The following is an 18,984-nucleotide window of genomic DNA, read 5'->3' as shown; positions in this document are numbered from 1 at the left end:
TTTGTGTTTCCAAAATTCGTATCTCTTCTTATTACTGCGTCAACCAGACACCACCTACTGATAGTCCCAGCAGACCTGTCGTTTTTAGGATCGCCTTACTACAGCTTAGCTAAGAATGCCATACGCCGCTAGTAGGCACACTATGGTGGGTTGCACGGGGATCTGGACATGTTTGCCATCTGTGACCTTGCCATACCAGACAACTTGCACTCAATTCACGGGGATTTGTGTTTAACAAACAAGTCCAGCATAAGCTTCAAATGATTTTTACGACTCATGTTACTACTCCGTTTCCGGTCATTATTCGCAGATGTACTTCTTCGTTTGAGGCTATTGCGTAGCAGTACACAGAAGAGGTACGATCTCGAGCAAAATCATGCGCATCTGCTCTGATGAGCATAAAAATTGTGAATTTGAAATTCTCATCAGTTGCTCGCAGCGAAATTAACTGGTTTACTTGTCTCGGATTTTATAGCAACTGGGAGGCACCATCGTGGCTACAGAGTGTACCCTGCACGGCCTTTTACTAGGGGAGTTTTGCTTGTCAGAATGGCCGTTTGTCTAATCTCCTGCAATTCACACAAAACACCGAGACGTAAATTTGTCAAAAATGCGCGTTTTCTAAAATCATTCGGCACTTCACATCCAACACTATTTTTACGGAATACTCGATATTTGTCGAAGATGAGGCACAAATGTTCTCAGTGAAAATCTTTTGGCTAAGTTAAGTCGGGGATGAATACCTGTCAAGAGAATCTCGACGTTGTCAGTACCGTGTATGGCATAATCTAATACGCCCTTCGTTCCATCGTTTTCCAACAAATTGGATTCGTTTGTACCTGTAATCGTTCAGGCCCCTAGCCGGTCTACACACAAGCTGTAGAGTTTTTCCTAAGTCACCGTCGGAATTTGTCATCGACAGTCTATACCGTGAATAACATCTAAAGTTCCAGTTAGCCTCCTCTTGAACAGACTTAATCAGCTAATCTATTGCAATGTGATTCTCTGATGTAGAATCGTTAAACACATGCCTGCGTGAGACTAATTTTAGCTGAGAATTTTAGCGTGCCACTTGTTTGGGACTAGTATTTTTATGTATTCTTCTTCAGTCTCGCCCAAAAATAGCGATAATTCATGACAAACACTGCGTGAGACTAATTTTAGCTGAGACTTTTAGCGTGCCGCTTGTTTGAGCTAGTATTTTTATGTATTCCTCAGCCCAAAAATAGCGATAATTCATGACAAACATCACCTAGTTGATGGAAAATCACTGATGGTTTGCGTTGACTCACTTATAGTATGAGCAGCACCATTATAGTCGTCTTGTTTGTAGTTGCTTATTGGATCACATTGGTTCGGCCATCCGAAAACAGTATATATGTTTTTCTGTTGCCATATGCGGCAGCCTATCGACCAAAATTAGTTAACTATTTGGGTTTCATGAACGTCTCTCAACGAACATCGAGAAAGTTATACTGCTATCATTCGCAATAACACTGAACTCTTTTGGAAAGCAGGCTAGTAAATGAATGACAGAAATGGATACGGTCGTAGTAGACGGGAAGTACGTGAATTCAAGTTATGAAATTTTCAAAATCGCACGGCTGTGCCCGGTATTGGAGTTGTTGGTTCTTGGAAATGATAGCTGATTCATACCCAGTCCGAATATAAGCGGGTGCGACGACAATACCCCGATTCAGTTGATTTCAGGGTATCGTCTGGTAGGTGCAACTATTATCGCACACAATTTCGTGTTCGTTATGTTCAGGCCGACTACTGCGAAGTTTCCCTTCGCATTTAACGTTGTTACTGCTTTTAATAGGTTGTATAGTAGTAGCCATTAAGTAGTATCATATTTTACGTATAAGCAAGTACGCAAACGCTTTATCCTGCTTGATCCAGTCCATTTATAAATGAACTGTTGTGCTCTAACACGGGAAATCCAGTGTTTCATGTGTTGGTCATGGGGAAGGGGAGTATGGGGGTTGATGTCTGCTCTAACGGGCCAATGGCTTATTCAGACAGCTTGAGTAACTGATCCAGTCCATTATAAATGAACTGTTGTGCTCTAACACGGGAAATCCAGTGTTTCATGTGTTGGTCATGGGGAAGGGGAGTATGGGGGTTGGTTTCTGCTCTGACGGGCCAATGGCTTATTCAGACAGCTTGAGTAACTGTGAATGGTCAAATTATTGTACCCAAATAGTTTCCTTGTGAAGCAGGTTGTCGGGTATAGAGGACCTCAACCGTTGTCATCGTTCTCGTCGGATGGTCATGGAGGCCACGCCACTCTTTAGTCAAAAGTCTCAGGCTGTTACACTCGGATCAAAAGTTCACCGATTGGCATACCCGGTGAATCAACATCAGATCCCAATTACTAATGGCACCAACCTCTCTACGAACTCGTAGTTGGAAGTACAAAAGACAGATAGTCTTAACCAAGGGAATGTTCCAAATTGATTAGCGCATGAAAAACGAATGCCCTCGTTTGATTGAGTATCCTGGAAACCAACACTATGCTTCCATTTTTGAGAAGCTCAACCTATTTGATGACAACCTGAATTGCGCAAGCTGTTTCCCCCTGAGTATAGTCGCTTTTATCAGGATAGTGTTAAGATTTCAGAGGCTTCCCAAATATACATCATGTTACTCAATCCAGTGTTTTGCTTTAACCGCTGTTTTTTAGCAGTCAGGATTACTTACTTTAACACCGTACTTTGAAATTTATTAATCCTCAAAGTAGTGCGTAAGATTCCGAATTATGAGTAAATGAGTAATCTTCTGTCGCATTCAATACTAATGCATAAGCAAACTTAGGGGTATCACTTTAGCTCACCGTTGCTGGAGGCTAACTTGGTGGTACCTGAATTTGGTGCGTATTTAATGTCTCTTTTATGCGATTCCCAATAGGATAGTTCTATTTAACCCTTAGACTTAGTCACTACTCATCTACGCTCATCGGATTTACTATATGTATTGACATTCCACAGCTTTGCTTTGTGAACTGATGTTCGCCCATCTGTTGATAGGACAACATTAAATGCCTTATGATGCGCATCATCCCATGCTTTTATCAGTTCAGTGACACAACGGGACGACTGATAATGTCAATCAAGTATCATTGTCGTCAGGATAGCGATAACTTCCTCGGTTGTTTTGTGTGCAAGCAGGCGTCGTTTATCCATCCAACAGTGTAACCATGGCTGTTAGATTAGAGGCTGTCAATAATGTTTGCCTCTAGAAAACTGAATCACACCATACCTTGAGCTTGTCAGACCAAACAATCTGAATCCAATTTTCTGTGTGATGTTCAGTTGCCCGAACCTCCAAGATGCCTCCTCTATCGCTAAAAGTTGGAGCAAGGACCTTTGATTTGGTAACTCTGGTTACGAGGTGCAGGTTTCTCAGTTTTCTTATGCAACCATTCTTTTTTGTATGAAACTACGCAATCTTGCTTTCATCATACATGAGTTCTTATACTGAGGCCATTGGTTGGAATCGGTCCTCTGGCGTAAGGTGCTTAGGTTAGCTCACGATTAGCATATCTTGCTTACAAGCAAATATTTTTGCGGGTTTTGTAAGCGAAATTGGTGGTTCCTGACTAAATATTGTCATCCGGGTTGATGTAGTATTGTATTTTGTGTTTCCAAAATTCGTATCTCTTCTTATTACTGCGTCAACCAGACACCACCTACTGATAGTCCCAGCAGACCTGTCGTTTTTAGGATCGCCTTACTACAGCTTAGCTAAGAATGCCATACGCCGCTAGTAGGCACACTATGGTGGGTTGCACGGGGATCTGGACATGTTTGCCATCTGTGACCTTGCCATACCAGACAACTTGCACTCAATTCACGGGGATTCGTGTTTAACAAACAAGTCCAGCATAAGCTTCAAATGATTTTTACGACTCATGTTACTACTCCGTTTCCGGTCATTATTCGCAGATGTACTTCTTCGTTTGAGGCTATTGCGTAGCAGTACACAGAAGAGGTACGATCTCGAGCAAAATCATGCGCATCTGCTCTGATGAGCACAAAAATTGTGAATTTGAAATTCTCATCAGTTGCTCGCAGCGAAATTAACTGGTTTACTTGTCTCGGATTTTATAGCAACTGGGAGGCACCATCGTGGCTACAGAGTGTACCCTGCACGGCCTTTTACTAGGGGAGTTTTGCTTGTCAGAATGGCCGTTTGTCTAATCTCCTGCAATTCACACAAAACACCGAGACGTAAATTTGTCAAAAATGCGCGTTTTCTAAAATCATTCGGCACTTCACATCCAACACTATTTTTACGGAATACTCGATATTTGTCGAAGATGAGGCACAAATGTTCTCAGTGAAAATCTTTTGGCTAAGTTAAGTCGGGGATGAATACCTGTCAAGAGAATCTCGACGTTGTCAGTACCGTGTATGGCATAATCTAATACGCCCTTCGTTCCATCGTTTTCCAACAAATTGGATTCGTTTGTACCTGTAATCGTTCAGGCCCCTAGCCGGTCTACACACAAGCTGTAGAGTTTTTCCTAAGTCACCGTCGGAATTTGTCATCGACAGTCTATACCGTGAATAACATCTAAAGTTCCAGTTAGCCTCCTCTTGAACAGACTTAATCAGCTAATCTATTGCAATGTGATACTCTGACGTAGAATCGTTAAACACATGACTGCGTGAGACTAATTTTAGCTGAGACTTTTAGCGTGCCGCTTGTTTGAGCTAGTATTTTTATGTATTCCTCAGCCCAAAAATAGCGATAATTCATGACAAACATCACCTAGTTGATGGAAAATCACTGATGGTTTGCGTTGACTCACTTATAGTATGAGCAGCACCATTATAGTCGTCTTGTTTGTAGTTGCTTATTGGATCACATTGGTTCGGCCATCCGAAAACAGTATATATGTTTTTCTGTTGCCATATGCGGCAGCCTATCGACCAAAATTAGTTAACTATTTGGGTTTCATGAACGTCTCTCAACGAACATCGAGAAAGTTATACTGCTATCATTCGCAATAACACTGAACTCTTTTGGAAAGCAGGCTAGTAAATGAATGACAGAAATGGATACGGTCGTAGTAGACGGGAAGTACGTGAATTCAAGTTATGAAATTTTCAAAATCGCACGGCTGTGCCCGGTATTGGAGTTGTTGGTTCTTGGAAATGATAGCTGATTCATACCCAGTCCGAATATAAGCGGGTGCGACGACAATACCCCGATTCAGTTGATTTCAGGGTATCGTCTGGTAGGTGCAACTATTATCGCACACAATTTCGTGTTCGTTATGTTCAGGCCGACTACTGCGAAGTTTCCCTTCGCATTTAACGTTGTTACTGCTTTTAATAGGTTGTATAGTAGTAGCCATTAAGTAGTATCATATTTTACGTATAAGCAAGTACGCAAACGCTTTATCCTGCTTGATCCAGTCCATTTATAAATGAACTGTTGTGCTCTAACACGGGAAATCCAGTGTTTCATGTGTTGGTCATGGGGAAGGGGAATATGGGGGTTGATGTCTGCTCTGACGGGCCAATGGCTTATTCAGACAGCTTGAGTAACTGTGAATGGTCAAATTATTGTACCCAAATAGTTTCCTTGTGAAGCAGGTTGTCGGGTATAGAGGACCTCAACCGTTGTCATCGTTCTCGTCGGATGGTCATGGAGGCCACGCCACTCTTTAGTCAAAAGTCTCAGGCTGTTACACTCGGATCAAAAGTTCACCGATTGGCATACCCGGTGAATCAACATCAGATCCCAATTACTAATGGCACCAACCTCTCTACGGACTCGTAGTTGGAAGTACAAAAGACAGATAGTCTTAACCAAGGGAATGCTCCAAATTGATTAGCGCATGAAAAACGAATGCCCTCGTTTGATTGAGTGTCCTGGAAACCAACACTATGCTTCCATTTTTGAGAAGCTCAACCTATTTGATGACAACCTGAATTGCGCAAGCTGTTTCCCCCTGAGTATAGTCGCTTTTATCAGGATAGTGTTCAGATTTCAGAGGCTTCCCAAATATACATCATGTTACTCAATCCAGTGTTTTGCTTTAACCGCTGTATCTTAGCATTCAGGATTACTTACTTTAACATCGTACTTTGAAATTTATTAATCCTCAAAGTAGTGCGTAAGATTCCGAATTTAAATCTGTATCGCAATGTCAGTTGGATTCATTTCTCTACAGTAATAGACGACAATCGATAACCTATTCCCGAAGATCTTTCGTTGGCTAGTTTGACCAGATGTCAATCTTTCTCTTCTGTCTGGCTGACTCCGGTTGCTGAACATGCTTACCATTAACATCACGTTTCAACAAACAGTCGCTCTGCTAATTAGATCAACCACCACTGTGTGTATTGAGTCATCCAAAGAAAAAGAAGCGTGGAAACGGCCGGAAGCAGATGCTGTCTCAAGGGATTCAGTAAATCCAGATGGCGAAATCAACCGAAGTCGGAAACCTGTCTTACCATCGCGGATTTTCATCGCTCATTCCAGTCACATGAGCCATAGCCATAGTTGTGAAAATTGTCAGTGACCGGTGTCCTTGTCCCATCTCTCTAAGTTGCCTGGCCAGCAACAGTTGGAACAGTCCGGTGGCAGACAGCACTTTTGTGTCTGGATGTGCATCAGCTTGATTCGGATTTGTGCTGCATTTACTGCACTGTTTGATGAACTTGCCTGTCACTTGCTTGCGATTATCAATTTTTTGGGATGAGACAGATAATGGTAAAGCCATTAAGTCTGTGAGTCACCCTAAATTGAAGCAGAGACCTACGTGACTGTACTGCGACGGGCAAAGAGTGCTCACGTTTGAATTTGACGACTGCGGACTAGTGGAAGGTTTGATGGCGTTTTCTGAATCCTTGCGTAGTCTGCTTCGTAGTTACAGGTAGAACTATGCGACAAATTTGTTGGTTGAATAAACTTCAACAAGTGGCTTTCTTAGGCTGTTGCTATGTGTTATCCATTTCGAAAAGTTGGCTGTCTGCGAACCGCTGAAGATGCCATGCCATCCATTTGGTCCACGTATGTACATATGTTTTACCGCCCATCGGTGGATTGTGTTTGACAGAATGAGCATTTTCACGTCGATAAATTCGGGCCCATGCACATCCTATCTGTGGGAAAGGGGTACCGGCTGTCAAAATCGAGGTAGCTCAACAAGTAGTCTGCGAAATCCACCCTGCTTTTTGACTGCTGCAGTGTAGTCTCCTGTGTGGCAGCCGTGAAACAAAAGACTACCACAACCAGACGATCATTATAAGTTTGTCATTATTTTATGACACCCTTGTAAGCAGCTAAACCAGTAACATGGGGCGATATACATTTAATAGGGAATTGGCTATACGTGATTGGGTTCCAACTTATTCGAAGTTTACCCTTTGGGTGGTATTTGTAGCTTTTGGAAAGCGACAACAAAATCAGACTTCTACCATACTTAGTTTGATTTCGTTTCAGCTTGTGTATGAAGCAGGTGAAGGTTGTGCTCCGTTGGTTATGTGTTTGTTCTCGCTATATTGCCGCTCTATGGTGGTAACCCCATTGATTCCAATGCACAGACTTGTCGTGCAACATCACAACCTTGCTCTGTTGTGCTCGAATCGATATACGCAAAGCTAGTTTGTACTCACTTTGGAGAATTTAATTATTTTGGTGATATAAGTAACTTCTATGCGTGGAACACATGAATAAATGTCAAAATAGTGAAGTACACTCATCTGCATACCAGTTTGGTTTTAACGGGAGACTCACCTGGGACGCAGCTGAATCCCTCGTTTATGGTGTTTTTTAAGCAACTGGATGTGCTATACAAGTCCGCCTCATGTTTCAATTGGTATGATATTCGAGATATCACCATAAATGTTGCTATATTTGTAAATTTGGGTTCAAGTAGTACATAAGGTTGATGGAAACTTGGAGACTGTGCTTACCTGATGAGCTCCAAGAAGCTCCAAGAGGAAATTAGCCTTCGGATAAAGCCAATTTTGTGTTCTCCCAATGCAACCCCACATTCGATGAAATTCCTTTCGTAACAACATACGATATACCCTCTGACTACCTAAAAAGGGAAACGTAAATGCAGCCAACTTTTTATACCATCAATAACGGAACTGCCACATTATTCTACGACATTATCGAACTATTCTGGAAGGGATTTGAATTGACTTGATTGATAGTTCAACCTAGAATGCACATAAGATATCACCTATTGCCATGATTTATTCAGTAGCAACGCAAATTAGTGTGAGGGAGCACTAAAGTGGAATGAAGCAATATATGACAACTTAATACGTCAATCCTCTGCCCAGAAGTCCACGGCAGCGTTCTTCATCAACCAACCAGACCTAGCATATGAGTGACCTTCGAAAGAAAAATCACTCTCCGGTTAGGTTGCTTCAATTATTTTGGCAGCTATTTTAATCGTCTTCTAAGAAAGAAATACCTAGTAGATGATACTTTTTGGTGTATGTGGGCCTTTCTTCCTGTGATCAGAATGTGAGGACACGACTATCTGACCCCCCGGACTAACTTTCTACTAAGGATCTCCTTGAAAAAAACGCACACCTCTAATATTGCCTAATTTGGTTTTTTCGAGATAGTTTTGAAGGATACTTAATATAGATGCCTATACACTTCGTTTTTTGCGATTGATATGCTCTGTGTACAATGAATCGGCTTTGCAGCTGATCACTACTGCCAAGAAAACAGTCCTATCACAAATGACCATGTGGAAAAGCTCAATCCATGATATGTTCACTTGGGAAATAGTATATTCACACAAATTTTTTCCATAGATTTCTCAAAAAGTTCCCATGGATCAATAGCTCACATCTTTAATACAACCAACGGATGTAAATGCACCTCAAAGTATGCCATGGTTGGCCGAAAAATTTAGATCTTATTACACTCGAAATGCGAAAATGTCACTCTAACATTACTGGGTGAAACCACGTTGCTGATAATCAAGTAAGCTTGACGCTCATCAACTGGGACCGACTTCCAAGGTAGTTTCCTTCTTCAGCCTGCATACCCATTTGAGTCCTTTAATCGAATCTACTAAGCAGTTAGCTTCTTAAATAAATATCCGAACGTCCGCTCACATTTCTGTCGCTTCTCCATTGTTGTTCTATATTGTGTGTGATATGGAAGTTAATTCGATCGACAGCGGCACAGCCTGATCCACCTGCCCAACTGTAGCACTCTCCTGAGCCTCCCCCACACGGTCGACCTAGCTACAAGATGTCAGATGTGTCCGCCAATGTGACACATGTTCATCTGTGTCACACCTTCAGTTGCACGATGGCCAAATTAGGCTCTCAGATTTGGTGTGCGCATGCCCGCACATACGTACACAAAAGTTTGCACACAGTTGTCGTTTTGTTGTGCCCATATGTACAACCGAAGCCTGTTTTTCTGATCATTTCGAAACAAACTTCACCCCTTCCATTTGGGTTGGACAGTTTTATATCGTGATTAAATAGAACCAGACAGCAGTTTGGATACATGGTCTATTCCCGGGTTTCGATACTGTATATCTTTTTCAACTCCGTGTCGTCGTCATGTTGGGTCGCCACAGCGACCATTACCACAGAAGACAAGACAATAGTGAGTCATGATGCATCGTATCGTGTAGACGGACAAATGATGAATGTATACACTAATGGACAACAAATCGATGAATAACACTTACACCAGCTGTGAGCCGATTCGGATGTGCCGGTGTAGCGTTCACCCTTCGCTCGTAAATTTACACGCTCGTATGTGTATCGTTGTATCTATTTTTCTTTTGCAAAGGCATTTGGTTGAACGTCAGGGATAGACGGGCATCTGGCTGACAGGCAGCATTTTATAGTACAGTGGTCTCACAGGCGAAATTTGTCACCAGGATGACAGTACACACGTTCATCTAGTGAATTATCAAAGGGATGCTTCGCCACTTACTCCTGCAGTGATGCTTTTTTACCACCCACTAGTTTTAACACCATAGAAAACAACATCACCCGTTTATGGTGTTTATCACCCCGTCTGCTCGGTCTTTTTTGAGTGCTAGCTAGTACACTTTTATGCGATCTTAATGGGCGGTGACATATCTGACATGCGGTCATATACGACGGGGACACCTTGATTCACCACTCTCGGATTGGGTACCGTGGAGGCGACAGGATCAAGGGCGTCCAACTCGGGGTGGTCAAATAGAGCTGTATAATAGCGCTCGCTTGATATTCAAATTGCAAATCTGATTTAGAGGACTAACTGATTTTGTAATAATCTGCATTACCAGTGTGCAGTAATTTCTCTCCTCACTACACGATGATGACGTCAAGATTGTGGCAGAATGATGCCAATGAGAGTAACGTGGATATCGCTACATCAGCTATCAGTAATTAGATGAAGTCCAGACTCCAGGGTCCACCATTTTTTCCTCGCATTCCTTCGTTGGATTATTGAAATTAGATCCAGACCCAGGATAGCCTATCCGTGGGTCACCGGTCAGTTGTCGTAGTTCATTTGAGGAAGTGCACCCGTCGATCACAAAACCACTGGTTTACAAATCTCCACCTCGGGAAGAGTCGGTTTAGTATTCAGTAAAACAACTGACTGCGAATGTATTTCATTCATATCTCCATTTCTTTGACTTTTGTTTCTCTGAAGTGTATGTACCCCCGATTTTATACTTTGCCACGTGATTTCCGGTACCATATAAATTTGTGATGTATATGCCAAGAGGAACAGTCACAGAAAACGCTTTATTTGTCACCTTCATTGTTTCTTATAAATATTTCAGCAATTTAGATTGTGACATTATATGTAATTTAAAGTATAATATGTAGTTTTTGTGTCAGTCTTCCCCGCTCGTTTCCTTGGTTTCCCGTAAGCAGGGTATTACTCCACTATCCTGATTTTTTTTAATTTTGGACCTCTCAGACTGTTTTTGGTATCTTCATTTGTCGGCCTCATATTGAGAATTATGCCACAAAATGCCCAGAATGTCTTTTCTGCCTTCTCTGATGAATTCCATAGACGATGAATCAAATAAGTCAGGGCTTTGCGAGAGGTTCCGTTGGCTCATCTAATCCCGATGGGTCATTCCTGTTGGTAGCTAAGTGAAAACTCAACAGCAATCGTCGAAGCGTTTTCAGCAACCACTCACCTTGTGAGTGGTTCCCTTTATGAGTCGTGTTACTTTAAGGTGAGATTTTGTTGTCAATGAGACCAGTTTAAGCTGAAAAGACGAGAAGCAGTTTACAGCTGTTTCATCCTTATTGGGAGAAATCAGCAATGCGCATCTCACGAAACTCAGAGGTTTTCGAACCCGTAACCGTTAGTGTTTGAACATTTGACCTTTCGGCCTCAAGCAGCAGCGTGATTAGCATTCATTAATCTCATTAGCTTAGCTCCACGCAGGGTTATTCTAGCTCACCATCGATTTAACTAGTCATAGTTTCAGCGACCACTGACTATCCATATACCGTTAATTGTTTATCCTCTCCTAGTTACTACGTCGTAACAAACTCTTCCACTGGGAACGACTCGCCATCTCTCGATGGGTTAGAACGCTCTAAATGCTTCCTAGTTTTATCCTGCCTATGCCAGTTAACTACTGTATGGTACGTAATTGTTATTATAAGAGATGGAGTGAAGATTTTGTCCACGCTGGCGATAACCCTATCACAGCCGACGCAATATCTGAAAATGAGCTTCACCACAAAAAAAAACAGAATCATTGTAGACACTGATGCATCCAGCCATTGTCAGTTGGGTCTAAAAGTCCCAGAGTAGGAGCTAGAAAAGAACGGACAGAGGATGGACCTGGTGCTAGACTGCGGCAACCATCTCCAACTCCTCACTCGGACAGTCCTAAAAGAAGTCCTAATGAAGACAGACGAAAACAAGACATGCTTCTCAGTTTAGTGAAGTTGGGACCTTTATTCGGCGGGTAGCTGTTACTACTACTGCCTTACTTAAGTATCTCCGCACTCCAGGACATTTCTGTCCTGTGTGGAACTTTCTTGAGTCGCGTTGCTCATGCCTTCGGCACCAGACTTCCGATATTTGCTGTTGAAGCGATTTTGACAGATTTGGCACTGTGCCCGAAAACCTGAACCGTGAGCAGGTGGGTTCGTGTCAGACAACCATAAATAAACTATTCACTTGTCGACAAGCCCACTTATTGGCGACTGAATACATGAACGGTCCATACGCTATGGACGAGAATACTCCGGGAAATGTTAAAACGCATTCTATAATTACAAATCAATAGTGGAGCATGATAATGCTGTACATAGATCCATACTACTCATTTTTGAATACTTCCCCTGTGCATTGGAAAGACGATGGACATTTGTGTTTAACTAACGCCCAAAATTGATTACAGATTTGTCCAGGCGGACTAAGAATTGATGTACAGGCACGTTTTCTTCTGATATGGGCGTTACTATTCTACGTCGAGGGACTGTTCATTTGGGCAAGATGGAATGACAAACTCTTAAAAGCATTTTAGCATTTGTCTGTGTGAATTTTTCATTGACCGTTGGAGTACCTGTTTGCCCGATCACAGTGTTGTTGAATCCGTTAGTTAAAGCACATGTTTACATTAACAAGCCGCTGCTGAATGACTGAGTACCCCATTCATTCCCAGACTCGTCTCTATAAATATGTACCTGATTGTTGACATGTACAGTTTATAAACAAATGTCACAGTGGCTGTGTTGTCTGTTCCAATTTAACATCCTCCTCATGTCAAATGGTGTGTCACCCCTTTCCTCTGAGATGTTCGGGCTTTCATGTGTGCAGATTTCTTTGTCTGCCACGCTCCAATGATAACGGCAGTTATACATTTTCCGTCTAATCTTTTCCCCTCCCTCTGGCAGTTGTCCGGCGCGGTCCTGGTTCGGATCTTCATTGTATGAGTCCGCTGATAAGTGCATATGACGAGTTTCCGGACAGTGCATTCTCTGCGAGCAGTGTACTGCAGAACAAGACAGATTTTCAACCATATCAGGCGAGGTAAGTTGTGTTTGCATGCAAAACATGTTTGTGTTTCTGTTCCGTAAAGCGCGATGCTGGTGTCAGTGCTGTGGTTGTGGCGGTCTATCCCAATCCGCTCATGCTGTCACCTAAGCTTAGCAGGTATTCAGGTTGTTGCAACCTAGTAAGACGAACAGATTTCCATCTCCAGTTATTTGGATTGATGTATTTCCTGTCCAACTGAGATTAAACAAACGTTCACATGGCTACTTAGTAGCTGATCATGGTTAATGAATGCCTAGCGAACTGGTGTAGCTGTTTAGCCGACACTTCAGTTGAAGGTAACTATTTTTCATTTTCAACAAAGAGCACTTATTACATCTTCAAAATAAGCGTACACTGGAATTTCCTACTTGTTGCAATTCCTTTAGTACAGCGAACATTTAGTCGCATTGGACAAGAATCGAGAGTCTGGAGATCTTACACGTGACGAAACAAGCTCGAATTCAGCAATTCCCTCCCTCCTTTGGTGTGGATTACCTGACTGAAACAACGAAAGATTCTTGTCTTGCTATGAACCGCACGCAATATTAGCTTACCGTTTCGTCAACCCATTGAGTTTTACAGCTCTAGACGGTGAAGCCAAGCTGGAGTAATCTGTGTACAAAATTGATGGAGGAAATATTCCATTCTATTGCAATCACATCCTCTCTGTCCACCTGCCTTGACCGTCACATGTAAAGGTGCAGATAAGATATCATCGGTGTTGAACTTGGTAATGTTCGAATGAATACAATATCGATGAAAATTTCAAGGTTGAGGGCAAGATGGCTCAGTGATTAGAGCGCGGACTTACTGACCGAATGGTCCGTGGTTCGAACCCGGCCTCTGCCTCTCGACTTCCCCTGTCTAGGCTTGGGCAACCTGGCAGTAGCTTCTTTCGAGTGACATGGAAGTTAGGCACTGAAAGGGTGCTACAGATGAACTGTTTTTTAGTTTTGAGGGAGCTGAATAAGCTAGCAGCGGCGAACTGACTGTAAGTGGCCCCAGTTTGTAGGAAACTGCTAAAAACACAACACCCATTCGGGTTGTTGCTAGTTGAAAGTGCGATAGACAATGTGTCAAACCCATAGAAAATAATTAACGAGGCAAACCTTATTTAGAAATCATCTGAAAAGGCGGCTCTTCGTGGTGAAAACCATTAATACCCCTTTTACTGTATATTATGCTTTCTTGATTTGGTGTGTGGTGTATTGTCTTCGCGCACAGGCAGCTTGGGCGCCAACAGATTGTTTATCTTGCACACTGTCCAGACATGTGTCTGTTTCTGTGTCCTTGGACCGTTAAAGTTGGCAGGTGTCGTTGTGACTGATTTTTTTGAGAAAAACAAACATGTTTTTCAGCGGTGGTAAATAATTTTGTTCAAACTCAACTGTGAACCATAAGGCCACCAAAGCACGCGAACTAAGATCAAGCTGATTAGTTAGTTCATTGAGCGGATTGTTCGATCGATTTTGACTGGCTTGTGCCTAGTCTTGTGTAGAACTGCGTTCTCCATGTGTGGTTTACTCTAACTCTAGCATTATCTTGCTTTTGGAACGGGCGAAATAAAAGACTTGAAGCAGCGATTTGTATTAAAATACTGAGCTCATCATGAAGTAAACATCGCACGACCAGCAATCGTTTGTCATCTAATTGATTTGTGGGTTTCGGATTCCTTGGCTGAAGTTGCCACTCATGTGTGAACGGATCTTTGCGCCTGTTAAACACGCGCTCTTTTCGTAGTTACGAATGCTAGATCACTTCCTCAGCTTATTTTCATCTCTTCTATCCTGTTGTCCCGTCCTTAAGAGACCATTTTCGAGGAGAATACCTTGCACAGTGGAGTACTTCCAGCTGTCCTAATGAAATGCATTTCGATCGCAAAGCCTTTCCCAGGAACTAACAGCGTGCAGAGAAGTCTAGGCTTGATCGTGACTCTAAAATGTCCTCTTGAGAGTGATGGCGAAGGGAAGTTGTAGCTCTACTTCATTGTGGCTTACTCTTACGATATATGACAAGTTTACAGCAGTAATCCAAGCTGCATATTTGATAACGAAATTCACGTTCATTGCAGCCTGGGACACGATTTCGAAATTGTTATGAGACAATGTTTTGAACACCCGATTTTGAAAAGTGCTTTGATTCTGAAAGTACCCCTTTCAACAAAGCTGATGCTCGGGGGTTGCCTTTGGGACAGCAGTCTTCGTAGCAACTATGTGCCCTCAACTCGGAATTGCAATATGCTTTTCATGTTACAAGTTAGACTTTGGGCACGTACGGTATTCCTACTTCTAAACAAAGATTGATTTTGCACCGACTGGCGCTCACAGATATACCCATTACCCGATCAGTGGGTATGTATCGCTCATGCTGTTGTATCGTAATAATACCCATATTACACCTCTGTCAGTGGCTCGCATATGAATGCCTCCATATCAGCAACCTCCAATGAAAATAATCCGATGGTCTTGAGGTGAACGAAGAACACCAAATGGCGCAACCTATAAGGCTGAGTGCAAAATGGGTCTACCATAGGACAATTGTTTAGCACTTGAAAGCGTAGTGTCTCGGATGAGTATAGCGGATTGGAATGCGATTGAAAGTTACAATGATGTGGATGATACTTACTGATTTTATGCGTATCATAAGGTTCTCCTTACCTCCGAGGTCATTTGAAGCCTTGAGGTTGCATACTAACTGGCTTTCTTCATTTGATACCCAATGAGTGCTCTCCTACACCATGCGGGCGACATCCATCCCGTAATTCACACGCTTCTTAGGTGATTCTTACCAACTTCTATCCTTAAACAAACAAGAACTCCGCTGACTTCAATTGATGATAATTAATGATGCACCATAAGTTTAAGAGTCACAAGCCAATTTCATAACCAAAAACCTGTCTTGTTCTGCTCCCGGCCGAGTGCGCTTGTAACCAATTTGAAACAGCAAACACAAACCCACGAATACGTACAAACACACAAACACACTGCCCTACAACCCGATTCATTCATTCATATTGAGTTCGCATCTCAGCAAACGTTCGCATACTTCTCGCGCTCTGCTTCTCCATTGATGAAGCGTGAGTACGCATGTTGGTGTGAGCACTGTTCACCAGCAATGGAGTGGTGGTGGTGATGCTACGAATGAATGTTTACAGTGGATTGGAGCTCGGGCACTCCAACTTGTCAATCATCACGCAACGTTGGTTTTCGTGCGGGTTCGTTAGTAGAAATAAATATGTGCGACTGTTCCGACTAACTTTCGCTCTCTTTTTGTTTCGGGTTTACGATTCTCACCAGAAAATTCTAGTGCACTGGGGTATGGTGATATCCGGTTTGACACGACTTAGTCGCTATCGATCAGTTATGTTTGAGTGTTAACTGTAGTCATGTTACAGCTTAACTTGGACGCTAACTATATCCCATAGAAAGTGACAAGAAGGTGGTGAAAAATAGCTTTTTCAAAATCAAGTATTTATTTGGTAATAATGATCATCGTATACCATTTTAAAGTGATTCGACACCAATTCTGATGGGCGCAACACCTTTGACTGCTAACCTAAATCTACCTTGATGGTCCCGACAAAGTTTGGGCACTGTATACCCGACAATGATAGCTTCCAGTGGAACATCCGTCTGACCGTCTGAAGTCCGACCTGAGTTTACCAACTGCGCCTCAGACCGAGTGCTCATGAAGCCAGTCTTTTATGGACAATTGTTTAGGCCAGCGAATATACACTCATTTGCAAACTAATTTAGTTCTTTCGAGAGACTCACCTGGAACCCAGCTGAATCTCTCGTTTATGCTGTTCTCAAGGCAACTGAATGTGCTGCACCAGGCCGCCGCATGTTTCAGTCGCTACGATATTCGAGATATCGCGATACATGTATATCTTTGTAATGTACTACTCATAAGATTGCTGAAAATGCTTCAGAACATCACAAACGAGAGATTCAGCTGGGTTCCAGGTGAGTCTCTCGAAAGAACTAAATTAGTTTGCAAATGAGTGTATATTCGCTGGCCTAAACAATTGTCCATAAAAGACTGGCTTCATGAGCACTCGGTCTGAGGCGCAGTTGGTAAACTCAGGTCGGACTTCAGACGGTCAGACGGATGTTCCACTGGAAGCTATCATTGTCGGGTATACAGTGCCCAAACTTTGTCGGGACCATCAAGGTAGATTTAGGTTAGCAGTCAAAGGTGTTGCGCCCATCAGAATTGGTGTCGAATCACTTTAAAATGGTATACGATGATCATTATTACCAAATAAATACTTGATTTTGAAAAAGCTATTTTCACCACCTTCTTGTCACTTTCTATGGGATATAGTTAGCGTCCAAGTTAAGCTGTAACATGACTACAGTTAACACTCAAACATAACTGATCGATAGCGACTAAGTCGCGATCATCTTACAAAACTGGAAATTCATTCAAAATTGGGAGGTCTGTCCCAAAAGTCCCAGGTTCAGTTACCGAAGTCCAATTTTCATGCCGGCGGATACTACAAATTATGCATTTTGGCGAATTCCATTTGAAATCCTGTCCCGGTACCCGAGTAGTGTCCGATGGACTCAGCTACTTCGAGACCGGTCGGTGGAATCGCTATTAAGTTTGCACTGGTTTGTGACTGTTGATCAAATGGATGCAATCCTGTGGCAAGAGACTTCGACAGCCTAATGGGAGCATTTCTGCTGGTACCGCGAAGTTATTCGTTACCTAGCATCATAAGATAGCAACAGGGCGTCGGTGGGGTGGTCATATAAATCACCCACGATTGCTCAGTGCGCCTCCATGTGAATAGCACTGATTGACAGTCTGTGTATGAATTTGGTTGATATCAAGTGAGTACATGTAATGTTTCTTGGCTGACTTCGGTCATCACAGATAAAAAGACTGTAGAAACAGCGCGAAGTTCTTGTTTACCATAGACATCTTTCCGACGTGTGCTATCCTTCACAATGAGAAACAAACCTCAACCGTACTGGTTGGTTTGTAACTTGGACTCCCTATTTTTGGAAGTTAAAACTGTATTTTTTTTATGCACCGTTTCGTTTATGGTGTTTCTTCTATACTCCTTTACTAACACAATCAGCGTCACCACCCGTCAAAGATGATGCATGAGCGGGCAATCGACCGCTGTCTCGACTTTTCCATTAAGTCAGCACACTAGTTTAAACTACCGATTTGTTGGTTTTGCACACGGCTTGGTGATTATGTTCAAACGTCACACGGACCGTCGGCTTGTTTCGCAGTGTAAACCCATAGAGCATTCCAGTAAACACTATCATGCAGCGCACCGGTGAGGCGTCGATGCGCGCGAAGGTAGCCGTGTTTTCAGCATACTGCTTCCCGTAGAATGGTCACAGCTTTCTATGTATTCTCTGTCGCAAATCAATGTGAGTCATTCTATCGACATTTGCCGGGTGGTCGGGTTTATGGACCGTCTAAGTACGATCGACTGACAACCAGCAGTTTTTTCCGGAATCCACTTGCTCCTTGGATTATTATATTAATTTGAATAGACTGATCAAGTGCCATTAATGTTGACAGGATTGTAAATGAGCCTACCATTTTGGAACATCTGAACATCTGATACTGCACCGAGTGTGTTCCCGAATTCCAGTTCTTCTGATTCACACATTGTGTCAGATGGAGTTGAAAGGTTTTTTCCATCAGGAGAAAACAAAACAAATCCCGTCGATCATGTTTTGTTTATTGGTGATGTGAAGAAGTTTGTTCAGTTTCTTTGTAATGTACTACTCATAAGTTTGCTGAAAATCCATCGACAGCCCACGACCGGTTTCGCCCTTCTTGGGGCTCATCAGGTAGGCGCAGTCCCCGGGTTTCCGCCAACCGGTCGTGGGCTGTCGATGGATTTTCTGCAACCTTATGAGTAGTACATTACAATACAAATATATACATGTATCGCGATATTTGAAATATCGTAGCGACTGAAACATGAGGTCGCCT

At 42.6% G+C, this 18,984-nt stretch overlaps 1 protein-coding gene across 1 annotated transcript in view; it reads left to right on the top strand.

The window, feature by feature from the left end:
• The window catches only part of T265_00062 (hypothetical protein), a gene marked incomplete at both ends in the record, with an annotated part of 83,682 nt that overhangs the window by 18,362 nt on the left and 46,336 nt on the right, over positions 1 to 18,984 (top strand). The window contains one exon of the mRNA XM_009163719.1: positions 12,876 to 13,011. Coding sequence (XP_009161983.1) covers positions 12,876 to 13,011 — 136 coding nt within the window. The remainder of the gene's footprint in view (positions 1 to 12,875; positions 13,012 to 18,984) is intronic.

Source organism: Opisthorchis viverrini (genome assembly GCF_000715545.1).
Source record: "Opisthorchis viverrini unplaced genomic scaffold opera_v5_1, whole genome shotgun sequence".
Classification (NCBI taxonomy): domain Eukaryota; kingdom Metazoa; phylum Platyhelminthes; class Trematoda; order Opisthorchiida; family Opisthorchiidae; genus Opisthorchis; species Opisthorchis viverrini.
The sequence above is the reverse complement of the archived record's forward strand: the minus strand, read 5'-3'. Positions and strand labels throughout refer to the sequence as shown.